A 26236-nucleotide genomic window follows, 5' to 3' on the forward strand; every position below is an offset into this window, starting at 1 on the left:
GCATTAATGCCCCATCAGGATATTGACATGTAAAGAATACACCACCTGTCAAACCGATGCAGCAATGAAAAACTTGACTGCTCAGATCTTAGGATACATTTTTTTTTTTTTTTTCAGACAGAATCTCACTCAGTCACCCAGGCTGGAGTGCAGTGGTGCGATCTCAGCTCACTGCAACCTCCGCCTCCCGGGTTCAAGTGTTTCTCCTATCTCAGGCTTCCGAGTAGCTGGGACTACAGGGGGGCCACCACGCCCGTCTAATTTTTGTATTTTTAGTAGAGACAGGGTTTCGCCATTTGCCCAGACTGCTCTCCAACTCCTGGCCTCATGTGATCCGCCCACCTCGGCCTCCCAAACTGCTGTGATTACAGGTGTGAGCCACCATGCCCAGCCAGATCTTAGGATACTTTCTGAGTGATATAGTTGAGTAAGAACCAAGGCTAGATCACTTAGCTGAAATTAAAGAAATTACTCCACTGGATCAACCAAAATATACATGCTGTAACAAAAGTAAATCCTCTTGGCCAGGTGCAATGGCTCACGTCTGTAATCTTGGCACTTTGGGAGGCCAAGGCAGGCGCATCACCTGAGGTCAGGAGTTCGAGACCATCCTGGCCAACATGGCGAAACCCTGTCTATACTAAAAATACAAAAATTAGCCGGGTGTGGTGGCACATGCCTGTAGTCCCAGCTACTCAGGAGACTGAGGTGGGAGAATGGCTTGAACCCGGAAGGCAGAGGTTGCAGTGAGTGGAGATTGCACCACTGCACTCCAGCTTGGATGACAGAGTAAGACTGTGTCTCAAAAAAAAATAATGAATTAATTAAGTCCTCTTTATAAGTCCTCTTTTCCTTGCTGAGCTTTGGTGAGTCCATCTGCAAATTCAAGGGGAGCAGAGACTTTCCTCTGAGAAAAGATGACCTGTGATCCTGCATACCATTAGAGCAGTAAAACATGTTCAAGTTATTTCTCACCTATGCTGAGTCAGGTGGGGGAAAAAAAATGCCCACTTCCATAGCCAGAGCTGTTTTTGCATCAGATCTGTTATTCATTGAGAGCAGAAGAAAAAATTAACCTCACACACTTACCTCAAATTGTTTGCCCGTCTAGTTCTTTTGTTGCCAGAAACTTAGATTCAGTAGACTCAACAGCACATGAAGCAAGAATTCCTGAACTACTCCAGTTTTGCCCAGAAGGAATGCAAGGCTTGAGAAGAAAAAAATTTTAAAAAAAAAAAAAAAAAAAAAACAGCCTTAGTATGCACTGATCCACTTTGCTCATAGTGCCCCGATTGCTGGGGTAGCCAGCAATGCTTTGGAACCTGCCTTCTCCCTGCTGCAAGAACTTGGAGAGACATTCCCTGTGCAACCCCTGTGCAAATATAAGACATGCACCGTGCCACTTTCATTTTGTTTCTTTTATTTTTTCTTTTATCTTTTTTTCTTTTTGTTGCTTACACCTGTAACAAAACTGCAACCCACACTACTTTCTTTGCTCATGAAACCTACAACACCTTCTGCTTCTTCCTTTGTGAATGCCATGTTGTACCTGTAGCCTATATCTATGTCCCCTGAATGGTCAAGTACCTGAACTTGAACATCCGGCAGAATGGCCTCAAATGTTATTTTACAGATTAGCCCTGCCCTGCCTTGTGGAAAAGCCCCAGAGGCCACACCTACCCGTGGCTGATGTTTCAAATGACTATTCATTTGTCCCGGAAGTCACAGACAGATTTATGCCACAGACACTCTGCAAAAAGGTACCCAGAGCACAGACTGAAAACTCAAATAATTATTCCCAATCTTCTTTCTGGGATCAGGAGAATAAATGGAGAGCAGATGCCTTAAATGCATCAAGAGCATATGGTGCTGCTGGAAAAGGGGTGCAAATCTGTCCCCCACACAAAGCCCTTTAGGAAAGGATGTCCAAGCACTCTGGAGCTTACTCTACATTTCTAAAAGCGGGGTGAATCCCAAGGGGCTGGGCCAAGCCTGGGGGCGCTTTTGCATGCAGACCAGCCACTAGAGCAGGACCTGGTCTCCCAAGAGAGTCAGGGTCTCGCTGTCTTGCCCAGGCTGGTCTTGAAATCCTGCTGTCAGAGGCGTGTGAACCAGAGCAACTCCATATTAAATAGGAGCTGGGTAAAATGAGGCTGAGACCTACTGGGCTACATTCTCAGTAAGCTAAGGTATTCTAAGTCACAGGATGAGATAGGAAGTCAGCATAAAATACAGGTCATAAAGAACTTGCTGATAAAACAGGCTGCAGTAAAGGAGTCGGCCAAAACCAAAATGGTGATAAGAGTGACCTCTGGTCGTCCTCACTGCTACACTCCCACCAGTGCCATGACAGTGTACAAATGCCACGGCAACGTCAGGAAGTTACCCTATATGGTCTAAAGAGGGGAGGCATGAATAATCAACCCCTTGTTTAGCATATCATCAAGAAATAACCATAAAAATGGGCAACCAGCAGCCCTCAGGGCTGCTCTGTCTATGGAGTAGCCATTCTTTTATTCTTTTACTTTCTTAATAAACTTGCTTTCACTTTGCAAAAAAAAAAAAAAAATTCTAAACGTGAGGCAGGTAGGCGAGCATTAGGAGTAGAAAGTCAGGCTCCCATCTGGCTACCATATTTAACTGGTTTCTATTTTAAGTGAGGACTATAAGGAAAGAGGTGGGAGACAGGGCAGAGCCCCGCATGTGCTCTGCAGGAGCATTACTCACCAGGTCATTACTCACCAGGGCGCTTTTAAAATCTGGGAGCCCTGCAGGGGGTTTCCTTTTCAGGCTCACAGCTAATGTAGAAGAATGAGGGCTTCTCTTCTCCTGCCTTCTTTTCAGGGCTCCTAACCTTCCAACACCCAGAGTGCTCTCCCAGTGGGTGGGTCAAAATAGCTTACCCAGAACTCCAGGAGGAAGAGAGGAGGAGATGCAGAGAGTTGGTAATGGCACTCCAACATTCTGATGGCAGAACTAAAGAGGTTAAATAGGTGGTGGGACATCGTAACATGAAACAATACTTCAAATCCTATAGCAAAACCTCTTAATTCATCCTCATAACATGATATCATAAAAGGCCCTTTTATTAGTTCTTAGAAAAAGATATTCTTGGCCAGTCGTGGCGGCACACATCTGTAATCCCAGCACTTTGGGAGGCCGAGGCAGGATAATCACTTGAACTCAGAAGTATGAGACCATCCTGGATAACATGGCGAAACTGTGTCTCTACAAAAAATACAAAAATTAGCCAGGTGTGGTGGTGTGCACCTGTAATCCCAGCTATTCAGCAGGCTGAGGCAGGAGGATCACTTGAGCCCAGGAGGTCAAGGCTGCAGTGAGCTATGATTGTGACATGCACTCCAGCCTGGGCAACACAGTGAGAACTCATCTCAAAAAAAAAAGAAAGAAATGAAAAAGAAAAAGGCATTCCTGATGGAACCTGCTAGACATCCATGGAGCTAAACTTTCTATTTGTCCTATCCCAAATAGAAAATCCATAGTGCCTGATTTTATTGTAAAACACATTTATTTAAGGAAATCAAAAGTTTTTTCCACATCCTATTAAATCCCTAAATCTCATTATAAGTTGACTATAAGTAACCATTGATTGAATTTTGCCATCAAATAGAATTTAGTGCCCTCAAGTTCACAGCATTGGGTGAAGTATTATACACAAAGTAATTCAGACAATATCTCAGAATCTTAAACTATATCAATACCCTATATTACATTATAAACCATTTCCAAAAAACTTTTTGTAAAGTGCTTCCTGTTCAAGCAGACAGCTGAGCCCAACCAATGAGAAAGGATTCATCATAATAATAAGAGTCACACTGAATACTGCTTCCCAAGTGCAGACACTGTTCTAAATTGCTTTATCCGAACAAGCCTGTGTAAGCTTCTCAACAGCTCCTTAGACATACTCTCAGGATCCTCATTTTACTGGCAGGAAATAAAAGGATGACTGTAGAAGCAAACTTAGAGTAACTAACAGCCTCCACTTAAAACTAGGTCAACAAGTTTGCCAATCTCTAAACTCCAGTCCAAATAACTTTTTTTTTTCACGTCAGATGGGTAATATGCCAACATCATAACAAGCTCACACATGCGCGTGAAAACCCAATCATCACGCTTATGAACTACAAAAGGATTCAAATAGCTCTTCTTTCAAGTTCAAAACACAAAAATGAATTTTACTCTCAAATCTAAAATTTGCAACACCAGGTTTGTCATATCACACAAAGCTATTTTCATTAGCTATCTGAAAAGCAGGGAAGAAACCTTTTTCTCAGTCGAATAAAACCACACATACCTTTGAAGCAGCAGGCAACCGTCAGTGCCCCTACTGTTGGAGAAGCCTCTACTCCTTTTATTTGATTTTTTTTTTTTTTTTTTTTTTTGAGACAGAGGGTCTCACTCTGTCACCCAGGCTGCAGACTCATTCTCCCAGGCTCAAGCGATCCACCCACTTCAGTCTCCCACGTAGCTGGGATGCACCACCACACCTGTCTAATTTTGTTCATTTTTTTGTAGAGACAAAGTCTCACTATGTTGCCCAGGCTGGTCTCAAACTCCGGGACTCAAGGGATCCTCCCACCTCAGCCTCCCAACTTGCTGGTATTACAGGCGTGAGCCACCCCTCCCAGCTCCTCTTTTTCCTTTATACTGTTCTTTGTCCTCTCTTGGCCTTTCTGCCACCTTGACATTCCCCTCTGGGGAAGGTGGGGAATTTCAAAACCAGTTTACCATGGTGCATCCCCCGCAAGGAAAAAAACAAATGCCAAAATATCAAACTTCTACTAAAAGTTTTTAAAAGTTTACCTAAGGCCAAGCACGATGGCTCATGCCTGTAATCCCAACACTTTGGGAGGTCGAGGTGGGCGGGTCACCTGAGGTCAGGAGTTCGAGACCAACCTGGCCAACATGATAAACCCCATCTCTACTAAAAATACAAAAATTAGCCCGGCGTGGTGGCTCATGCTTGTAATCCCAGCTACTAGGGAGGCTGAGGCAGGAGAACTGCTTGAGCCTGGGAGGCGGACGCTGCAGTGAGCCGAGATCGCACCACTGCACTCCAGCCTGGGTGATAGGGCGAGACTCTGTCTCAAAAAACAAACAAAAAAAAAAGTAAGTTTACCCAAAGCAGCAAATGATTCTGCTGACACAGTAAAGCCATCAAAGAGATGGGCAGTGGCAAATATATGTGTGACTTTAAACCTTTTCCCAACTGCCCCATAATCCACAATGGAGGTAATACTTCAGAGCAATAGGTGTTCCCTTTGTTCATTCTTTTTCATCCCTTTCTCCAGTTGAGCCCCCTCAAGCCAATGATAAATAAGAATGTATACATTACTGAGGCCTATTGGTATTAGGAGTTTGAGGTTTATTTGGTTTTTGTTTTTATTTTATTTTCAATGTGAAAATAATTTCATCTTTTTCCTGGACATAAAAACAATGCACATCTATTATGAAGAATTGGAACGATATGGCCGGGTGCGGTGGCTCACACCTGTAATTCCAGCACTTTGGGAGGCTGAGGTGGGCGGATTGCCTGAGGTCAGGAGTTCCAGACCAGCCTGGCCAACATGGCAAAACCCCATCTCTACTAAAAATATAAAAAATTAGCCGGGTGTGGTGCCATGCGCCTGTAGTCCCAGCTACTTGGGAGGCTGAGGCACGAGAATACTTGAACCCAGGAGGAGGAGCTTGTGGTGAGCCAAAATAGCACCACTGCACTCCAGCCTGGGTGATAGACTGAGACTCTGTCTCAAAAAAAAAAAAAAAATTGGAACAATACATAAAGATACAATCATGAAAATGAGAGCCTCTTAAAATCTCACCATCCTAACCAGTAAAAATGAGGTAGACTTCTTGCAGTGCATTTATATACACACACATGCACACACACACACACACACACACGCCACAGTTTTACATGGATAGGATCATATCATACTTGCTGTTTTTATTACGAACAACTGTTCTCTTTTTCTCTCCTCCTCCAACATTAACAAGAACATAGGGTGTGTCCATATATATTTTCCTTTGTAACCATACACACACCAGTATACATTTTCATATACACTGACACATGCAGGGAGGTTTTCTGTTCTTTTTTTACAATGATGGAATCACATTACACTCATTCTGCATCTTACTTTTCTCACTCACCGGTATCTCTTGGAAATCTCTCTCAGACATCTGGTAAGGCTATCATTCATCCCATTGAATGGCCATATAATATTCTATGGAGTAATATATTTTAATTTTTCAGCCATTCCCTGATTAATGGCCATTCACTAGGTTTCTGGTTCTTGGCAGCTACAAACAAGGCTGCAATAAACATTCTTGCACACATGTTCATACAAATCAGCACTTTTATTTTATGGAATAGATTCCTAGGAGTAGGATTCTGGGGTCAAGGGAAATATGTATTTTTAATTTTAATAGATATTGCCAGACTGCCTTCCAAAAAAGAAAGGCCAGAATGCTCTATGACAACACTAGCAATGGATGGAGCACATGTCACCCCACAGTCCTGCTGGCAACAGGTATCATGACTCTTCTTAATTTTTTGCCAGTTTAATGGATAAAAAGGAATATTTCATTAGGCATTTGCATTTCTCTGAATCTGGGCCACTGCATACACTGTGCAGTTTGTGCATAGGACGATGGGGCAGAAATCTGGCCCACAAATGGTTTGCAAAAACAAGCATCCTAATGGTGTTCAATGCAGAGGAAGGGGCCCCAGCCTTTTCTTGTTTATATGAAGGTAATGCCAGTGGCCCCATCCTGACCACCAAGACATTTGAACACCTTTTTATATGAATGTTGGATATATTTGGACTTCTGTGAATTTTCTCTCCATATCTGTTGCCCATTTTTCTGTTGGGAAGCAATAGAAAACATCTACTTGTATCATTTAATATTAATCTTGTCAATTTATAGGAGCTGAAATTTGCAAGATTAACTTTACAGAAATTAAATCTGACTACCATCTGCATTACAGTTACTATCACTTGCCCAATAACTTTTTTATGGTATCACTTACAAAATATTTTTAATGTTTTAGTCAAATATGTTTATCTTTTCTTTTATAACTTTTGGCATCCAGTCTTGGTTAAAACCATCTCCTTGATCTCTAGAAAATACAGGCTGGGTGTAATGGCTCACCCTTGTTATCCCAGCAGTTCGGGAGGCTGAGGTGGGTAAATCACCTGAGCTCAGGAGTTCGAGACCAGCCTGGCCAACATAGTGAAACCCCATCATTTTGTACTAAAAATACAAACATTAGCTAGGCATGGTGGCGGGCGCCTGTAGGCCCAGCTACTCAGGAGGCTGAGGCAGGACAATTGCTTGAACCCAGGAGGTGGAGGCTGCAGTGAGCTGAGATTGTGCCACTTCACTCTAGCCTGGGGAACAGAGTGAGACTCTGTCTCAAAAAAAAAAAAAAATATATATATATATATATGTACATAAATATTTAATAAGATAATTTAGAAGGCTACCTGTATTTTCCTTTTTTTTTTTTTTTTTTTTGAGATGGAGTGAGCTGAGATCCTCCCACGCACTCTAGCCTGGGCAACAAGAGCAAAACTCCATTATAATATGCATCTTTGGCTTATCAAAATATAGTGTAATCAGTACATCTACCTTCCTCCCAGAAAATGCAAACAATTTTTAGAGTATTTAACTTTAGCCTGGGCACGGTGGCTCACGGGTGTAATACCAGCACTTTGGGGCAGGCAGATCACATGAGGTCAGGAGTTTGAGACTAGTCTGGCCAACATGATGAAACCCCATCTCTACTAAAAATACAAAAATTAGCCAGGTATGGTGGCAGGCACCTATAATCCCAGCTACTCAGGAGGCTGAGGCAGAAAAATTGCTTGAACCCAGGAGGTAGAGGTTGCAGTGAGTGGAGATCACACCATTGCACTCTAGCCTGGGCAACAGAGCAAGACTCCATCTCAAAAATAAAAAAGAATATTTAACTTTACATATCTCCTTCCCAACTTATTTTCTGTCATGTATTTTAAAACTCTACAGTTGAGGTTCTTGTACATTACCCATTCATTTACCCTTTTCTTTGTTCTCCATTTGTTTATTTGTTCCTTCATTTCTCTCCAACCTTCCATCTGAGATTATTTTCACTCTGCCTGAAAAAAAAATGTGCATTAGAATTTGCTTCAGTGGGTTTGCTGGTAACAAACACTCAGTTTTTGTTTGTCTGTTTTGTTTTGTAAAATACGTTTATTTTACCTTCTTCTTGTCTAGATAATTTTATAAATTTGGAATAATTTTAAACATTAATTTTCAAGACTAGGACAAAGAACCCCTTGATTTCCTGAACCATTTGGAAATAAATTGCCAACATGATGCCCCATCACACTTGAACACTTTAGTCTATAATTCTTTTAAACAAGGACATCCTTCTATATAACCAAAATAAAAACACCAAAATCAGGAAATTAACACTATACATTATGACCATCTAATCTAGAGACTCATTCAAGTTTTGCAAATTGTTCCAATAATATCCTCTAGAAAACAAAATAAACCATTTCAGATGACCTGCTGCATCGTCATGTCTCTTTTGTCTCCTTCAATCTGGAATAGTTCTTTACTTCCCTTGTCTCCATGACCTTCACATTTTTGGAGATTACAGGACAGTTTTTTGTGTGTGTCTGATGTTTCCTCGTGGTTAGATTCAGGATATGTGTTTTTGGCAGAAATACCACAAAAAATGACACTGTGTTCTTCTCATTGCCTCCCCATGAGATGGTATGCAATCTAGATTTGTGTCATTACTGGTGATATTAACTTTCATCACCTGATTAAGGTGGTATCTGCCAGCTTTCTCCACTGTATGTTACTCTTTTCCCCTTTGTAATTAATAAGCATTTTTAGGAGATATTTTGAAATTATGTAGATACCGTTACTTTGTCAAATTTTTGCTCTCTAGCCTCAGCGTCCATTGATGTTTCTTAGTTCTGAATTAATTATGATGATAATGATTGCCAAATCATGATTTTATTTATTTATTTATTTATGTTCAAGACAGGGTCTTACTCTCTCACTCAGGCTGGAGTGTGCTGGTGCAATCAGGGCTCACTGCAGCCTTGATCTCCCAGGCTCAAGCAATCCCCCCACCTCAGCCTCCCAAGTAGCTGGGACTACAGGCATTTGCTACACCTGGCTAATTTATTCTTTTTTTTTTTTTTTTTTTTTTTTTTTTGAGAAACGGGGCCTCACCATGTTGCCCAAGCTGGTCTCGATCTCCCTCAAGCAATCCTCCCACCTCAGCCTCCAAAGTGGTGGGATTACAGGCTTGAGCTACCACGCCCAGCCTAAATAGTGATTTTCTAACTCCATCGTTCCTTCTCCATTTATTCATTGACACTCTGCTGCAAGAAAATGTTTTCTCCTCTCCTCATTTTTTTTTTTTTTTTTTTTTTTTTTTGAGATGGAGTCTCGCTCTGTCACCCAGGCTGGAATACAGTGGTGCAATCTAGGCTTACTGCAACCTCAACCTCCACCTCCCAGGTTCAAGCGATTCTCCTGCCTCAGCCTCCTGAGTAGCTGGGATTACAGGCACGTGCCACCATGCCCGGCTAATTTTTTATATTTTTAGTAGAGATGGGGCTTCACCATGTTGGCCAGGCTGGTCTCAAACTCTTGACCTCAAGTGATCCACCCACCTTGTCCTCCAAAGTGCTGGGATTGCAGGCATGAGCCACGTCGCCCGGCCTGTTTATTCATTTAGTTAATTATATCAGTGTGGATTCAACGATTCCTACTAATTCAATAGGTTATAATTCATTACTATCATCTTTTTTTTTTTTTTTTTTTTTTTTTTTTGAGACCGGGTCTTGCTCTGTCACCCAGGCTGGAGTGCGGTGGCGCGATCTCGGCTCCCTGCAAGCTCCGCCTCTCGGGTTCACGCCATTCTCCTGCCTCAGCCTCTCGAGTAGTTGGGACTACAGGCACCCGCCACCACGCCTGGCAAATTTTTTTGTATTTTTAGTAGAGACAGGGTTTCACCATGTTAGCCAGGATGGTCTCGATCTTCTGACCTTGTGATCCGCCTGCCTCGGCCTTCCAAAGTGCTGGGATTACAGGCGTGAGCCACCGCGCCCGTGCTCATCATTCATTTTGACGCTTAAATAGTCCCAGATTTGGCCAGTAGAGGAGCCCCTTCAAATTAAATATCCCAGTCTCATTTTAGAACTTCCCTGCTCTATCCCTGGAAACAGCCATTTCTCAAACAACAACAAACCTGGCTCCTGTCAGTAAAAAATAATTTTTAGGAACCAAGATTTGAACACTGGTTGTACTGCTGTCGGGGTCTTGCTGCTCCTGAGCCCTCTCGGTAGCCAGAGGCAAGGAACATCTGCATATGTACATGTACATATTTATATCTGTGTGTGTGTGTGTGTGTGTGTGTGTGTGTGTGTGTGTGTGTGTGTCCATGATTGCACTTTAGTACTTCAATCCCAATCTGGTTTTCAATCTTTCCACATTTATAGCTCTCTTTTCCAATAGTGAGAATCCCATCTCCCATTGTTCTCAATACATTTACTCACTGGATCATGTTATGGGCTGAATCATGCCTCCCTCCAAAATTCAGGGAAGCCCTAATCCCCACTATCTCAGAATATGAATGTATCTGGAGATAGGGACTTTAAAGGGGTGATTCAGGCTGGGCACGGTTGCTCACACCTGTAATCCCAGCACTTTGGGAGGCCAAGGTGGGCACATCACTTGAGGTCAGGAGTTTGAGACCAGCCTGGCCAACTTGCAAAACCCTGTCTCTACTAAAAATACAAAAATTAGCTGGGCATGGTGGCACACCTCTGTAGTCCCAGATACTCAGGAGGTTGAGGCATGAGAATTGCTTGAACCGGGCTGGCTTCAACGAACCGAGATCATGCCACTGCACTCCAGCCTGGGCAACAGCGAGAGACTCTGTTTCAAAAAGTAAATAAATAAAGATGTGATTCAGTTAAAAGGAGGGCATTAGGCTGGGCCCTAATCCAATTTGACTGGTATCCTTATAAGGAAGAGGAAATGTGGGCACAGAGAAATACCAGGGATGTTCACACACAGAGGCAAAGCCATCTACAAGCCAAGGTGAGAGGCCTCCGAAGAAACCAAACCTGCCAACACCTTGATCTTGGACTTCTAGCTTCTCAGACTCTCAGAAAGTAAATTTCTGTTGCATAAAGCCACCCAGTCTGCGGTGTTTTATTATGGCAGTCCTTTCAAACTAATACCGATCCATCTAGCCAAAAGCAACCTCGTCTAAAACCAGCACCAATGAATATTTTGTGATCGTCAGCCTGCCTTAAGCAAGTTCTGAGAAGTACCTCTTTCTGTAGCAATCTCATTATCTATATAAATTCAGCCTGACACGGTGGCTCACACCTATAATCCCAGTGCTTTGGGAGGCTGAGGCAGAAGGATCACTTGGGCCCAGGAGTTCAAAACCAGCCTAGGTAACTTATAGTGAGACCCTCATCTCTATGAAAAATAAAAAAAATTAGCTGGGCATGGTGGCACATACCTGGAGTCTCAGCTATTCAAAAGGCTGAGGTGGGAGGATCGCTTGAGCCTGCGAGGTTGAGGCTGCAATGAACCATGATTGCACTTCACTGCACTCCAGCCTGGGTGACAGAGCATGACTTTGTCCCAAAAAAATAAAAAATTAAAATAAATAAGTAAATTCAGTATTCTCTGCCAAGCAACTAGCTGTGCATAATCTCAGTGTGCTTGCAGGGACCGGTTTGGTCTCAGAGTTAAGGGGCCAGTGGATTTTGCCACAATATATATTCTGTGCATGTTGCACCCTGACGGACCCTATTCATTCTGAAGATCTCCCTGATGGCTCGGCCAATCCACGGCACCTACAATGCATATTTAGTGAGTATCAGAGAATACAATCACTGACAAAGAAACCAGCTCAGAGCTTAGCTTGTTCCTTAATAAGGCATTGCTCAAATTGCAACCCCCTTAGGAAGTGTGCTTTAAATTGCGCCACGATCTAACCTTAACTTATTCGAAATTTCAGAAATCTGAAAAATGACTCTGAATCATAGACCCCAACTCCTTTATCTTACCCATTCTTATTCCTCTTGGAATTTATGTCCCGACTTCACAAGTCTAAGAATGATGGCTCTGGCTGCCTGCGCTGCGTGATCTGCTGGAGCCTGGAAGCCCCAGCTGTGCTTTCTCTGCCTCTGACACCTCCCCTGGTAATAAACAGAGCTCTACCAGGGCTTCCCTAATGACTCCTGCAGCAATGGACAACATTGCCGCTCATTAATAGTGGCGCTAGCACTATGGGGCTAGTGGGAACAAATGTTTATTTGGTTCCAGAAAATGAGCCAATCCCACCATTAGACACTGTCCACAGAGATGCAATGAGAAGAAGCCATTTACAGAAAGAGAAGCTTATTTTGCTGAAACCTCTGCTGTAAGCTGAGGTGGTTAAAGCTTCTACAACAGCAACATACCGTGGCTGAATCTTACCCTTGTCTCAAAGAGCTGCTTCCTCAGGGGAGTAGAGAAATCATACCCATGCCTCAGAATGGGAAAACAGATGCCTGGAAAACCCCCCTCTGCATTCTCCTTTACTTTCCCAGCTTTTACAGCCAAGCTGCTGGGATTCTCACTATGTCTGTGGAAGAAGGTTATCATGCATCCTTATGGGTCACAATTCACTGTGTCCTCAAGCACTCACTGTGGGTCAGGCGTTATTCTACATCTTTGTATAATCCCAGTACATTTAATCCTCACACTGAGGTGGGTTCCTCAATTTTCAGATGGGAAAACTGAGGCTGTCCTGGAGAAACCCAGGACAGGATAAGAAGGTAATCCATTCTGTATTCAGATCCAGAGAGGTCAAGTAACATGCCCAAGGTCACACAGTTAAACTGCAAAGGAACAGGAATTCAAATACAGGCCAAGTGCCTCCACAGCATGCAGTCTGGACCACCAGGCTGTATTTTGGGTAATGGTTAACAATAATTACAATTATATAAAGTGTCTTCCTTCCAGTATGCAAAACACTTCCAAATAGGTTGTCTCATTTACCCACGGTACAACACTTTTCTAATCTGGAAGGATGAGGTTACAGTGCTTCAAATTATCTCCTTTAATGCATAATAGGGGACTACATCCTCAAATTTGGGACAGAACAAGGAATAAATTAATTTATGAAAGCATGTGGCCCCAAGGGTGTTGACTCACTTGAGAGATTGGGGGGGCACGCAATTTGGGGCTGAAGAGGCTGCTTACTTTCTTGGCTTACCTGATTTTGTACAGATGTGATCCCAGAAAACACAACAGAAAGATTCATGCCCTCAAAGTCCCTATGCCTCTCTCCTGGGGCCAAGAACAACATTCTCATCCGATTTTCAAGAAGTCTCCCGAGGCACACACATGTACAGTTTCTTGATTAATTCAGTTTGGCTTCAAGTCCTTCTGTAGTTTCCTAGGGCTAAACGGAAGCCAAATTCTTCCCAATTCCCTTCCTCGTGTCCCCTAAAGGGAATCCTCCTATCAGTGTTCAACAGAAATTCAAATGCAGAAGAAACCAGGGAGGCAGTAAGATTTCGAACAATTGCATGCCTTAAGTTTTTTTTTTTTTTTCCTGTTCTCATTCTGCTGGATTTTCCCCCTTCTCTCAATCTATAGCTTTCTATGTTTATAAAGCTGTTGACACCAATAAAGTCAGTCACGGGAAACAATGCCCATCCTTTTATGTTCTTTTATCTTGCTGAGGTCAGGAATGATGCTCATGGAAGCTCCAGCAAGGTACTCTTCCTGTGAGCCCCTCCTCATTCTCTAGTCTAGACTCTCCTTGGAAGAAGACCCCCAAATTTGCAAATGTTTAACACAGAGGGGGAAAAAAGCTATAAAAATTATTTTAGGAATCCTCCAAATGAAAGCACCATTCTTGGCACCACCCCCTGGAATGGCTTGTCTGTGTGTCCAAGAAAAGGCTTCATTGATTTCTAAGACCAAGACCCCCTCTCCATGGCAAGGAGTGGAGGAATTAACAGCTAAGGATGAATCCTGCTGAAAGAAATATAGTTCTATACCATAAATAAGCCACAAACTCTATTATTTGTGTAATCTAGATGCCTGGGGAGGTAGAGTCACCACAACATGCTCTCTTTTTTTTTTTTTTTTTTTTTTTTTTGCTCTGTTGCCCAGGCTGGAGTGCAGTGGTATGATCTCAGCTCACTGCAACCTCCACCTCCCGGGTTCAAGCGATTTTCCTGCCTCAGCCTCGCAAGTAGCTGGGACTACAGGAGTGTGCCACCATGCCCACTTATTTTTTTGTATTTTTAGTAAAGATGGGGTTTCGCCGTGTTGGCCAGGCTGCTCTCGAACTCCTGGTCTCAAGTGATCTGCCCACTTCGGCCTCCCAAAGTGCTGGAGTCACAGGCGTGAGCCACCACGCCTGGCCCCATGCTCTCTCTTTAATGCACAATTTAAGATACTTAGCCATCAGGCCAGGACAGGATGAGAAGGTAATCCATTCTGCACTCAGATCCAGAAAGATAAGCCTGGCTAAATAGTGACCTGTCTTGACTAATCAGACTGCACTTTTGAAAATCACATTGTATAAGAATACTTATTGACCTCAAAAAAACATTATTCATAATATACTGTTTAAACACCGCAAAAAAGTAATTACCTTAAAGAGCCCTTTTCTGAAACAGAATCCGACTGAGATGATTCAAAAGAACTATTAACAGTTTAGGCAAGATGAAGAGAAATAAGACCACTGGGGCACCCAGGGGCTAGCAAGAGTAGGAAGCTATGACCACCAGGAGGCTCAAAGGAGCAAGGGGAGGAAATGAAATTTCTGGCGCCTGGACGAGGGGCCAGAAAACATTCCCAAGCAGGGAAGGAGCAAGGAAAATCCTCATTTCTCTCTCCACCCACCCACCCACCTATCTACTACTGGTGTCTCTCACTGGTTGAACTCAACTAGAAGGCTGGCAGCAAAGGAGTCTAGGTAATCCATTTTGTAGATATGCACAGAGCAGCCCAAAGAAGGATAAAGAGTAGATGGGGGACAAGGGAGCAAAAAGAGAATAGTCACCTGACCCAAAGTAGCCCCCAGTCACTTCTTATCACATCATCTTGTCTTGTCATTGTACTTACCATTATTTTTATTTTTATTTTTTTTTTTTTTTTTTTTTTTTTTTTTTTTTTTTGAGAGAGTTTCGCTCTTGTTGCCCAGGTTGGAGTGCAATGGTGCCATCTCGGCTCACTGCAACCTCCACCTCCTGGGTTCAAGCAATTCTCCTGCCTCAGCCTCCCAAGTAGCTGGGATTACAGGCATGCGCCACCACACCCAGCTAATTTTGTATTTTTAGTAGAGATGGAGTTTCTCCATGTTGGTCAGGCTGGTTTCAAACTCCCAGCCTCAGGTGATCCGCCTTCCTTGGCCTTCCAAAGTGCTGGGATGACAGGCATGAGCCACCGCACCTGGCCTTTTTATTTTTATTTATCTGTCCCCCTCCCCACTTCAATGTAAGCTCTTTGAAAGGAAGGAATTTGTCTGTCTTATTCAAAATTGTATCCACACATGGAATGTTGGAGCCCAGGAAGACTAGGGAAGGCTTCCTCGTGCGTAAAGGGTACAGGGTTTCCCAGCACAGGTTCCCAGAGCCTGAGTGGGGAAGAAGGACATCTGTATTGGGTAGGAGGTGGGGGCAGAGAGAGGAGATGTCTACCTACAAAGGGATTGATCAAACAAGTAAATAAAAATAATGAGAACCTCACTGCTGGAGAAGGAAGCTACAAATACAGAAAGGGAGAAAACTAGAATCAGCCCTATATGATGGATTGGAATTGGAGATACTGGTGTAAACTCATGGTTTTCAAGATAGGTGGGTAAACTGATAGATGTACAAATAAATATAGATGTCGCAGTGTGTGTGGGAGTGTGTGGGTGTGTGTTCCCAACTGTAACCATGAAGAGTGCCTTGGAACAGGGATACCGTAATAGCAATAAGCACACTTAGCATTCAAGTCTTGGCTTCTAAATACCAATTTCTATGACATGGAGATTAAATTCAATTGAATTAAATTGAATGGGAGCTGAAGATTAGGTGACAGCGGTATATCAATGTCAATTTTTCAGTTTTGATGGCTATGCTTTGGATACATAGGAGAATGCCTATGTCTGTAAGAAATACAAACTAAAAGTATTCCAGACTGATGACACATCAAGTCAGTGGTTACCCTCAGGAAAAGAAAAAGAAAAATTCTGTAGTTGGAAGTTTTCTATTAGTTTGTGATTGTTTTCAAAAACAATTTTCTTAAAATGTACTTACATTCCCAGCACCTAGAACAGATCTGGCATTCCAAGTGCTCAATAAATATTTGTTGAATTAATAACTGAAAGATATAAACAGTTACAACAAACACATGCTTAGAAAAAACACATCCAAATATTAACAGTGGTTTTTTTGGAGGGATAGATTTATCACAGGTAATTTGGGTATTTTTTCACTTTGTGCTTTTCTGCTTCTCGAGTTTTCTTAGATTATTATGCATTATTAACTGTTATATTGGTCAGGCTGCTAACCAGCTAAGACTAGTATTTTAGAGGCAAAATCTTGTCCCCAGATTTATGGGTTTCAACATTTTGTGTATTAAGTTATTGGGACCAGATCCTTGGAAACTGCTTGTCTACCCAAGTACACAGAATACAAATATGATCAGTTAATTATTGAGACATGTAACTTCCTGATGTCTAGAATATTCTTGCCCATTACCCACGGCTCCCTCTTTTCCAAAATCATGATAATGGAGTCAGTCATCAGCAGTTTGGTGAATATGTAATCATACAAAGAGGTGTAGAGAATTTTGTTGGGTATTTCATTAGGTTAGCAAAGGAACTAGAGGCTGGGCGCGATGGTTCACGCCTGTAATTCCAGCACTTTGGGAGACCAAGGCGGGTGGATCACCTGAGGTCAGGAGTTCAAGACCAGCCTGACTAACATGGTGAAACTCTGGCTGTACTAAAAATACAAAAATTAGCTGGGCATGGTGGCGGGAGCCTGTAATCCCAGCTATTCGGGAGGCTGAGGCAGGAGAATTACTTGAACCCGGCAGGCAGAGGTTGCAGTGAGCCGAGACGGCGCCATTGCACTCCAGCCTGGGCAACAGAGCAAGACTCCATCTCAAAAAAAAAAAAAAAGGAAATGAACTAGGGAATTGTTCTAGATCAAGATTTTCAGTGACCAGCCAGATGCAGTGGCTCACGCTTGTAATCCCAGCACTTTGGGAGGCTGAGGCGGGCGGACCACCTGAGGTTGGGAGTTCGAGACCAGCCTGACCAACATGGAGAAACCCCATCTCTACTAAAAACACAAAATTAGCCGGGCGTGGTGGCACATGCCTGTAGTCCCAGCTACTCGGGAGTCTGAGGCAGGAGAATCACTTGAACTCAGGAGGCGAAGGTTGCAGTGAGCCAAGATCATGCCATTGCACTCCAGCTTGGGCAACAAGAGCAAAACTCCATCTCAAAAAAAAAAAAAGATTAAGATTTTCAGTGACCAAGACACTCACCTGGATACTACTGAAAAAACACTGAGAAATTCTGATGAAAATGATCCTTTTTCTAGGCCCTGGATGGACTGTTACCCCACAATGGGCATGTTAATTTAATTACATTTCTCTTGCATTGATTTTATTTTGGATTAGTCTCCATGATGGGATTTGACAGGCATCCTAGTTCCTGTGGCAACTTACGTACAAGTCACCTCTTAAAATGGCCAATTCCTGCTGGGTGCAGTGGTTCACGCCTGTAATTCCAATACTTCAGGAGGCTGAGGCAGGAGGATCACTTGAGCCCAGGAGTTTGAGACCAGCCTGGGCAATATAGTAAGACCCTATCTCTATAAGAAAAAAAAGTGTTTTTTTATTTTTATTTTTTTATTTTTTTATTTTTTATTTTTGAGATGGAGTCTTGCTCTGTTGCCCAGGCTGAAGTGCAGTGGCACGATCTCTGCTCACTGAAAGCTCCGCCTCCTGGGTTCACGCCATTCTCCTGCCTCAGCCTCCCAAGTAGCTGGGACTACAGGCGCCCGCCACCACGCCTGGCTAATTTTTTGTATTTTTAGTAGAGATGGGGTTTCACCAGGTTAGCCAGGATGGTCTCGATTTCCTGACCTCATGATCCACCCACCTCTCCCTCCCAAAGTGCTGGGATTACAGGCATGACCCACCGCGCCCAGCCTGTTTTTTCTTTTTTTAAAAGGACAACTTCTGCAGTTGATTTAAACAAATGTTGATTTGTTTAAATTAACATTTAAATTTTATATTTTGGGGGATGGGAGGATGTGGGGATGGCTAATGGGTACAAAAACATAGTTTGAAAGAATGAATAAGATCTAGTATTTGAAGGCCGGGTGCAGTGGTTCACGCCTGTAATCCCAGCACTTTGGGAGGCCAAGGCGGGCAGATCACCTGAGGTCAGGATTTCAAGACCAGCCTGGCCAACATGGCAAAAGCCCATCTCTACTAAAAATACAAAAAATTAGCCAGGCATGGTGGAGGGCACCTGTAATCTCAGCTACTTGGGAGGCTGAGGCAGGAGAATAGCTTGAACCTGGGAGGCAGAGGTTGCAGTGAGCCGAGATCACACCACTGTACTCCAGCCTGGCAACAGAGTGAGACTCCATCTCAAAACAGACAAAAATATATATATATATTGTTTTAGTCTTTGCCATGTGCCAGATATTTTCCAACCTGTTTCTATAGATTCATTCCTTTTCATTACAACATTTGCCTTGGCTTCAAATTCTGGAGATGAAATGAAAAAATAATTTTTACTTTTGAAGGTAATATACACCATCTAGATACCAAGCTACCTTCATAATCGAGGGTGCTTAACCAATGGGCGCTGTGCACCAAGTCCTGGGTGAGGTACTCCATCATCAGAGCTTACTCCTTACAACCTTTCTCAGTAGATGTCTTATCCTCATTCTAACCTGTGAAGAAACTGAGGTTGGAATGCCTCATGACTTGCCCAAGGCCCAGCAAGCTTCATTTGTTCACCGATTTGCAAACATTCTTTAATCTTTCATCTGTGTGTGTTGCAGGTCCCCAAGGTATATCTCATGCCCACGTCACTGTCCCCTCCGTGGACATTCAACAGAGCCTGCTGGCCGGCTGCCAGCTACTCATTCACTCAGCAAGCCCAAGCCAACTCCTCCTGCCACCTTCCTCAAGTGTCCCCTGGCTCTTCAGTGGAAAATCCAGCTTGACTCCTCCCCGAGAGTTAAGTCTGGCCGATTCTCCCTCTGAATTCTGCCTCCCATCTGTACCCCCCTTCCATCCTGGCTACCCCCACCCTGGTTTGGCCCTCACTACCTTTCACAAGGACTGTTGCTGCAATAAGTTCCTTAGGGGTCTCCCAGCTGACTTCCACAATCTTTTCTCCCGAATCCCCTACACGGTGATTTCCCAGAAGCACAGCTCTAGTCCTGTCACTTCCCAACTCTAGAACCCTCAGAGCCTGCCCATTGTCTACTTTTTTTTTTTTTTTTTGAGACAGGGTCTCACTCTGTCGCCCAGGCTGGAGTGCAATGGCGCTATCTCGGCTCACTGCAACCCCCGCCTCCCGGGTTCAAGCAATTCTCCTGCCTCAGCCTCCTGAGTAGCTGGGATTACAGGCGCCCGCCACCACGCCCGGCTAATTTTTTGTATTTTTAGTAGAGTTGGGGGTTTCGCCATGTTGGCCAGGCTGGTCTGGAACTCCTGGCCTCAAGTGATCCACCCGCCTCAACCTCCCAATGTGCTGGGATTTCAGGCGTGAGCCACTGCACCCGGCCTGACTACTCTTTCCCTGGCAATTGCTGCGTCACCAAGCCCCAACCCACCCTGCTGAGTTTTCCTTCCAAGACTCCCCTCCCATCCAGCCGGCTTGAACCGGCCTCCAGTCACGTTGTTTGTTCAGCTAGAATTTTTCTCTGCCTTCTCTTCAAGGCCGCTCAAGCTTCATGAAGCCGTTCTTTATTCTGCCTATGCCCACTTCTCTCATTTCCCTCATCACCCGGCCCCGCTCCACATACTGCATTTATCTATAAACTCCTGAGAGCCGGGAGTTTAGCCTGAAATCCTAGCTTCCTGGTTAAGAGCTGAAATGCCTTCGCACGGCGTGCAATGGGTGAACCCCACCGCCTGCTTTCTAACGCGTCCAAGCCGCGGGCAGGGGCCTGTGTTACGGAGCCGCATGACACACCAGGCCTACTGCTGGACCCCAACAAGCCTAGCCTCTGTGAATCCAGCTGTCCTCACAAACTGTCTCTTCGAGACACAAGCCCATCAGAGGCTTCCGTTTTCCTTTCATAAGATCTCATAACCGTCAGCTGATACCTGGAACAGGCATAGCACACACAGGTCATTCTAGAAATATTGGTGGTCTGAACAAACTCTGAGCTGGAGAGGACATGAGAATGATAGATCCGACTCCTTCTCTCAACAGAAGAAATCAAGGCACAGAGAAGGGAAGAGACTCGCCCTAGGTCCCACAGCAAGCAGCAGTACTGGAGCCAACACGGGGGCCCCCCGGTTTCACGGTCAGGGCTCGCTACGCTACACCCTGAACGCAGACCCAGGGCAGCGGCCTCGGCCGCCTGAGGCCACTGCCGAAGACTTCGTCGCCAGTCGTAACATCACGTTACTTCTGTCCCTCGCCTCACAGACTCCTTCGCTCTTTCCACTACAGCGAGAGGACTTCTCCAGGGCCACATCACCCTGCGGAGGGAAGAAGACACGGTCTCTCACGAAAGGGTTTCCAGACAGTTCAGCTGCTCCGGGAGCAGCCCCCGGCCCCGCCCCCGCGTGCGCCTGGCCCCACCCCCAAGCGCTCCATGACCAGCCTCCACGTGCATCCGCCCCAGACAGGCCAGGCCTGGGAGGAGCCGAAGCCCCACTCCCCGCCTTCTTCATGAGATCGTCCCTATTGACGTCGACAGACAGAAGCCGCGTCCAGTGAGAAGGAAAGAACGGCCGCTATAGCCCTATCGGCTGCTACAACACCAAAACGCATCCACCTAACTGGCTGACGCTACACCTTGGTCTTTCCGGGTCCTTGCACGCTTCGCTCCAACTCCTGCAGAGCTTAGTCCGAGGGGAATCCGGAAGGGACACGCTGAACAGGTAAGACTGTGCTGCCTGGGGTGCCTACTGGCGTCGATTCGAGGGCTGCCGCGCTCCCGCTGCAGAGCTCGGGGTGGGAGACAGGCGCGGCGAGGAAGGCCAGGGAAAGGGGCGGGGAGGGGCGGGGAGGAGTGAGCACGTGGAACGCCGGCGCCACCGGGCCTAGGTGGCAGCTGGGCCGGCGCGCTCCGCCCGTTCTGGGGCGCGTGGGGCCCTCCGGCCGGATCAGTGCTGCAACCGTAAACACGCAGGGAGGGCACCCCGAGTGTCGCCGCTGAGGGCGTTTCTCTAAGCGCTTCTCTGAGCCCTGCTGCTGAAGGCCCCACCCGACACCTGGCGGGGGCTGGGCTGCGGGCCTTGGGGCGGTGTCCCCCGTGAATGTTCAGGTCAGCATAACAGGTAAGGCGTGGTTGAAGCTTACGAAGTGGCCGGCTCTGTGCTGCCGGCTTCACAGGCGCTAACTTTTGCAGCGCTATGATGTGCTTGTCAGACGCAGAAAGGGGTGCAGTTTGGTTGTCCGTGGGGGTAGCGCACAATTAGCAAGTGATGGGGCCTGGGTTTGGCCCTCGCCTCCACTCTGAGTTGTGTGTTAGCGAGAAAGCCAGTTCTTCCACGCCTCATGGGCTCCCCGGGCGCTTCAGAAACCATGACGCCTTTCACCATGGTGTTCTACAGGCATTGTCTTGTGACTCCAGCAGCGCAGCCAGAAGCAAAGAAAATTGAGGGGACAGCTTCCTAGAGGAAACAATTCCAAAATCCCAAACTCTGATTTTAAATAACGATGGAAATTAGAGTCGAGGTGGTGTTCTTTTTTTTTTTTTTTTTTTTTTTTTGAGGCGGAGTCTCGCTGTCGCCCAGGCTGGAGTGCAGTGGCGCGATCTCGGCTCACTGCAGCCTCCGCCCCCGGGGTTCACGCCATTCTCCTGCCTCAGCCTCCCGCGTAGCTGGGGCTACAGGCGACCACCACCTCGCCCAGCTAATTTTTTGTATTTTTAGTAGAGACGGGGTTTCACCGTGTTAGCCAGGATGGTCTCGATCTCCTGACCTCGTGATCCGCCGGCCTCGGCCTCCCAAAGTGCTGGGATTACAGGCGTGAGCCACCGCGCCCGGCCTGAGGTAGTGTTCTGTGGGTAACCAGGCCTGGGGGTCCTACCAACAGAGGTGGAATCCCTGTTCCACCATTTAACTTACGCTGGGTATGGTACCTAGTCCTGTAAGCCTGTTTCCTCATTTGTAAAATAGGATTGAAAATACCAACTCAGGGTGGGCGTTAGTACAAAGCTTGCGCCTGAAGTATTTCTTAAATAAGTGTTAAGAGAAAATTTTGTTGTTGTTTTTTAAGTCAGCTGTCTAAAATGTTGTTTTACAGTGAACAACTCCTAACTGCTGGGACTATAGGCATGCACTACCACACCCGGCTAATTTTTAAATTATTTGTGAAGATGGGGCGGAGGGGTGTCTCACTATGTTGCCCAGGCTGGTCTTGAACTCCTGGGCTCAAGCTATCCTCCCACCTCAGCCTCCCAAAGTGCTGGGATTAGAGGCGTCAGCCACCGCCCTGGCCTGTAGAAGCTACTTTGTATTCAGCTTTACAGACCAGTGGCGTTAGCGTTTTGCACATTACAGCCCTCTAGTCTACAGAATCGCCCCACTTTTTTTTTTTTTTTTTTTTTTTTGGATACGGAATTTCACTCTTGTTGCCCAGGCTGGAGCACAGTGGCGCGATCTCGGCTCACCGCAACCTCCGCCTCCCAGGTTTAAGGGATTCTCCTGCTTCAGCCTCCCGAGTAGCTGAGACTACAGGCACACGCCACCGCGCCCGGCTAATTTTTTGTATTTTGGTAGAGACAGGTTTTCACCATGTTGGCCAGGATGGTCTCATATATCTCCCGACCTCGTGATCCGCCCGCCTTGGCCTCGCAAAGTGCTGGGATTACAGGCATGAGCCACCGAGCCCGGCCAGTCTACAGACTCTTACAAAATTCCCCTGTTGTTGGATATCTAGGATGTTTCTCACTTTAACTATTACAGCATGGTGTAGTAAACATCTTTATATATATATATATATATATATATATATATATAGTTCACATACCCTAAAAATTAACTTTTTTAAAAGGGTTCAATCCAGTGGGTTTTTTTATTATTATATTGTCAAGATTGTGCAACCATCACCACTGTCTAATTCTGGAACATTCTCATCCGCCCAAGAAGCAACCCCGCGGCCCCAGGGTGCCCCAGTCTCTGAGCCCCGGTTGTTGGGCTCCAGTCCGGGGCCCCTAACCATGTGCTAAACAAGATGGTGAGGCTCAGCCTGGAAACCAGAACAGCCCCGAGGCCCCCAAACTGGAGAGCCCCAAAGGGAGATGGAGCCCCTCCCCCATTCTGAGTTTTGGCCCCGTGCTAAGGCTGGACCGACCCCCTGTGCTGTCAAGCCTACCTCCCAGGGGGAGGCGAGGCCAGCCCCGATGTGTGCGGGCTGCCATCCCCCACACTTGGCTCCGGGGCTGGCCGGTGTTGGGCGTCCCAGCACTGCGGGCGGCACGGAAGCCCGGGGCTGCTCCCTACTGGGTGTAGCGCACCCCGCCCCCACCCCGCCCAGCCTCCTCTGGGCCTGCGCCTTGGGCCTATTGAGGCCAGGCCTGGAATGGTGCCCTGGAAGCAGGGAAGAGCCTGTAATTCCGGAAGCTGCGGGCTCCCAAACCAGACACCATTTTGGAGACCGGTGCAAAAATGTGTGCCGCTTTTGTGTGGAAAACTGCTAGACTGTGAGAGAGAGCCGACCTCCTCATGCATGAACCTTTACAGAGGGTGGTCCACATATTCTGTGCACTACATACACATACGCTGGGCACATACTGGCTCTCTGTGTTAAATCTCAGAATTGCTGCCGCGCGTGGTGGCTCACGCCTGTCATCCCAACACTGCGCCAAGGCAGGAGGATGGCTGGAGGCCAGAAATTCGAGACCAGCCTGGGCGGCAACAAAGCGAGACCCCGTCTCTACAAAAATATTTTTTATTTTTATTTTATTTTTCTGTCAAGCTGTTCTTTATTTCAGGAAGAGGGCAGGGGAGGGGGCTCAGTCTTTCTTGCCAGCGGCTTTCCTCATGGCAGCCAGTACCTTGCTCAGCTCCTCCCGCTTCCTCTTGGCACGGATGTGCGTCCCCACCCTTTTCTTGATGAACTTGAGGGCCCGTTTCTCCTTGGAGACCTTCAGTGACTCCATGGCGCGCAGCTCGTACGAAGCGAAGCCACACACCTCCCGGATCATGTCCCGCACAAACTTGGTGCGTTTGCTCAGACGCCCGCGGCGGCGGCCGTGCCTGGGCTTGCTCACGTTCTTGGTCACCTTGTGGCCCTTGTTGAGGCCCACGGCCATAAGGTAGCGCAGAGCCATGGCTGCTGCTCTCCAATGGCGGCCGTGGCGGAAGGCCAAAAATATTTTTTAAATTAGCCTGGTGTGGTGGCTCGTGCCTGTAATTCCGGCTACTCCGAGGTTGAGGCAGGAGGACGGCTTGAGCCGGGGAGATGGAGGTTGCCCGGAGCGGAGATCGCGCCACTGCACTTCAGCCAAAAGGGGGGTAGGAGGGAATAAGTAAATAAAATTAAATAAATAAAGTGGTATCTCACTGTGGTTTTGATTTGCATCTCCCTAAGGACTAATGATGTTGGGTATCTTTTCATGTGCCAGTTGGCTATTTGTGTAGCTTTTTTTTTTTTTTTTTGAGACGGAGTTTTTTTTGTTTTTGTTTTGTTTGTTTTTGAGACGGAGTTTCGCTCTTGTCGCCCAGGCTGCAATGCAGTGGCACCATCTCGGCTTACTGCAGCCTCCACCTCCCGGGTTCAAGCGATTGTTCTGGCTCAGCCTCCCAAATAGCTGGGACCACAGGCGCCCGCCACCATACCGAGCTGATTTTTGTATTTTTAGTACAGACGGGGCTTCGCCATGTTTATCAGGCTGGTCTCGAACTGCTGTCCTCAAGTGATCCGCCAGTCCCAGCCTCCCAAAGTGCTGGGATTACAGGCGTGAGCCACTGTGTCCGGCCCTAAATAATGTCTTTCGATGCACGGAAGTTTTCAATTTTGATGAAGCCCAATTTATGTGTGTATGTGTGTGTATATATATATATGTAGTGTGTGTGAGTTTTGGGTGTCATATTTGAGAAATCATTGCCTAATCAAGATCATGATGATTTATACCTTTGTTTCCTTCAAAGAGTTTTATAGTTTTAGATCGAGATCTATTTTGGTTCATTTTTGTCCCATATGGTATGAAGTAAGGATCCAAATTCATTCTTTTGCAGTTTGATATTCAAATGTCCCGGCAGTTAAAAAGACACTTCTTTCTTTCGTTGAATGGTCTTGGCACCTAGATGAAAATCAGTTGACCATAGATAGGCATATGGGTTTATTTCTGGTCTCAATGCTACTCCATTGATCGATATTTCTATCCATATGCCAGTAACACAGTGTCTTGATTACTGTAGCTTTGTAATGAATTTTGAAATTGGGAGGTGCGAGTCATCCCAACTTTGTTCTTTTTCAAGATGATTTTGGGTATTCTGGGTCCCTTGCATAATATGAATTTAGGATCTGCTTTTCCATTGCTAAAAAAATGGCATTTGGAATTTTCATAGGGATTGCATTCAATCTGTAATTTCTTTCAACAGTGTTTTATAGTTTTCTGTGTACACGCCATATATTAATTTTGTTAAATATATTCCTAAGTACTTTTTCTCTTTTTTTTTTTTTTTTTTGTAACTGAGCCCGAGCAGGACCAGAGGAGCGCTTTATTCTTTTTGATGCCATTGTAAATGTAACTTTTCTTTCATATTCAGGCTGTTCATTGCCTGAACCAGTGTATAGAAATACAACTGGTTTTTCTATATTGATCTTGTATGCTGCAACCTTGCTGAATTCATTTATGAGGTCCAGTAGATTTTTGGTGGATTCTTTAGGATTTTCTGTATATAAGATCATGTTTGGTTGCCTTTTCTTTGTCTTGCCTAATTGCCTGTCTAAAACTTCCACTACAAT

The 26236-nt window shown here is 45.5% G+C and overlaps 2 protein-coding genes and 1 pseudogene across 16 annotated transcripts in view; 1 reads left to right on the forward strand and 2 right to left on the reverse strand.

The window, feature by feature from the left end:
- Nucleotides 1–4067: 4067 nt before the first annotated feature.
- Nucleotides 4068–4154, reverse strand: LOC115930729 (uncharacterized; annotated as a pseudogene).
- Nucleotides 4155–20457: 16303 nt separating this feature from the next.
- Nucleotides 20458–26236, forward strand: part of DCAF4 (DDB1 and CUL4 associated factor 4) — a 36243-nt gene continuing 30464 nt past the window's right edge. For 3 of the 15 annotated variants that reach the window (XM_055360815.2, XM_055360816.2, XM_063697962.1), the window contains exon 1: nucleotides 21318–21597. The gene's annotated coding sequence lies outside the window, so the exon portion shown is untranslated. Of the gene's footprint in view, nucleotides 21199–21317; nucleotides 21598–26236 lie in introns of those variants that run through there. The other 12 variants (XM_019009986.3, XM_004055401.4, XM_055360819.2 and 9 more) reach the window with 9 other exon arrangements.
- On the reverse strand, nucleotides 24279–24626 carry LOC101133011 (large ribosomal subunit protein eL36-like). Its single transcript, XM_055360823.2, has one exon. It carries the CDS (start codon nucleotides 24594–24596, stop codon nucleotides 24279–24281), a length of 318 nt encoding a protein of 105 aa, XP_055216798.1. The 5' UTR covers nucleotides 24597–24626.

Source organism: Gorilla gorilla, chromosome 15, assembly GCF_029281585.2.
Source record: "Gorilla gorilla gorilla isolate KB3781 chromosome 15, NHGRI_mGorGor1-v2.1_pri, whole genome shotgun sequence".
In the NCBI taxonomy this organism is placed as follows: Eukaryota; Metazoa; Chordata; class Mammalia; order Primates; family Hominidae; genus Gorilla; species Gorilla gorilla.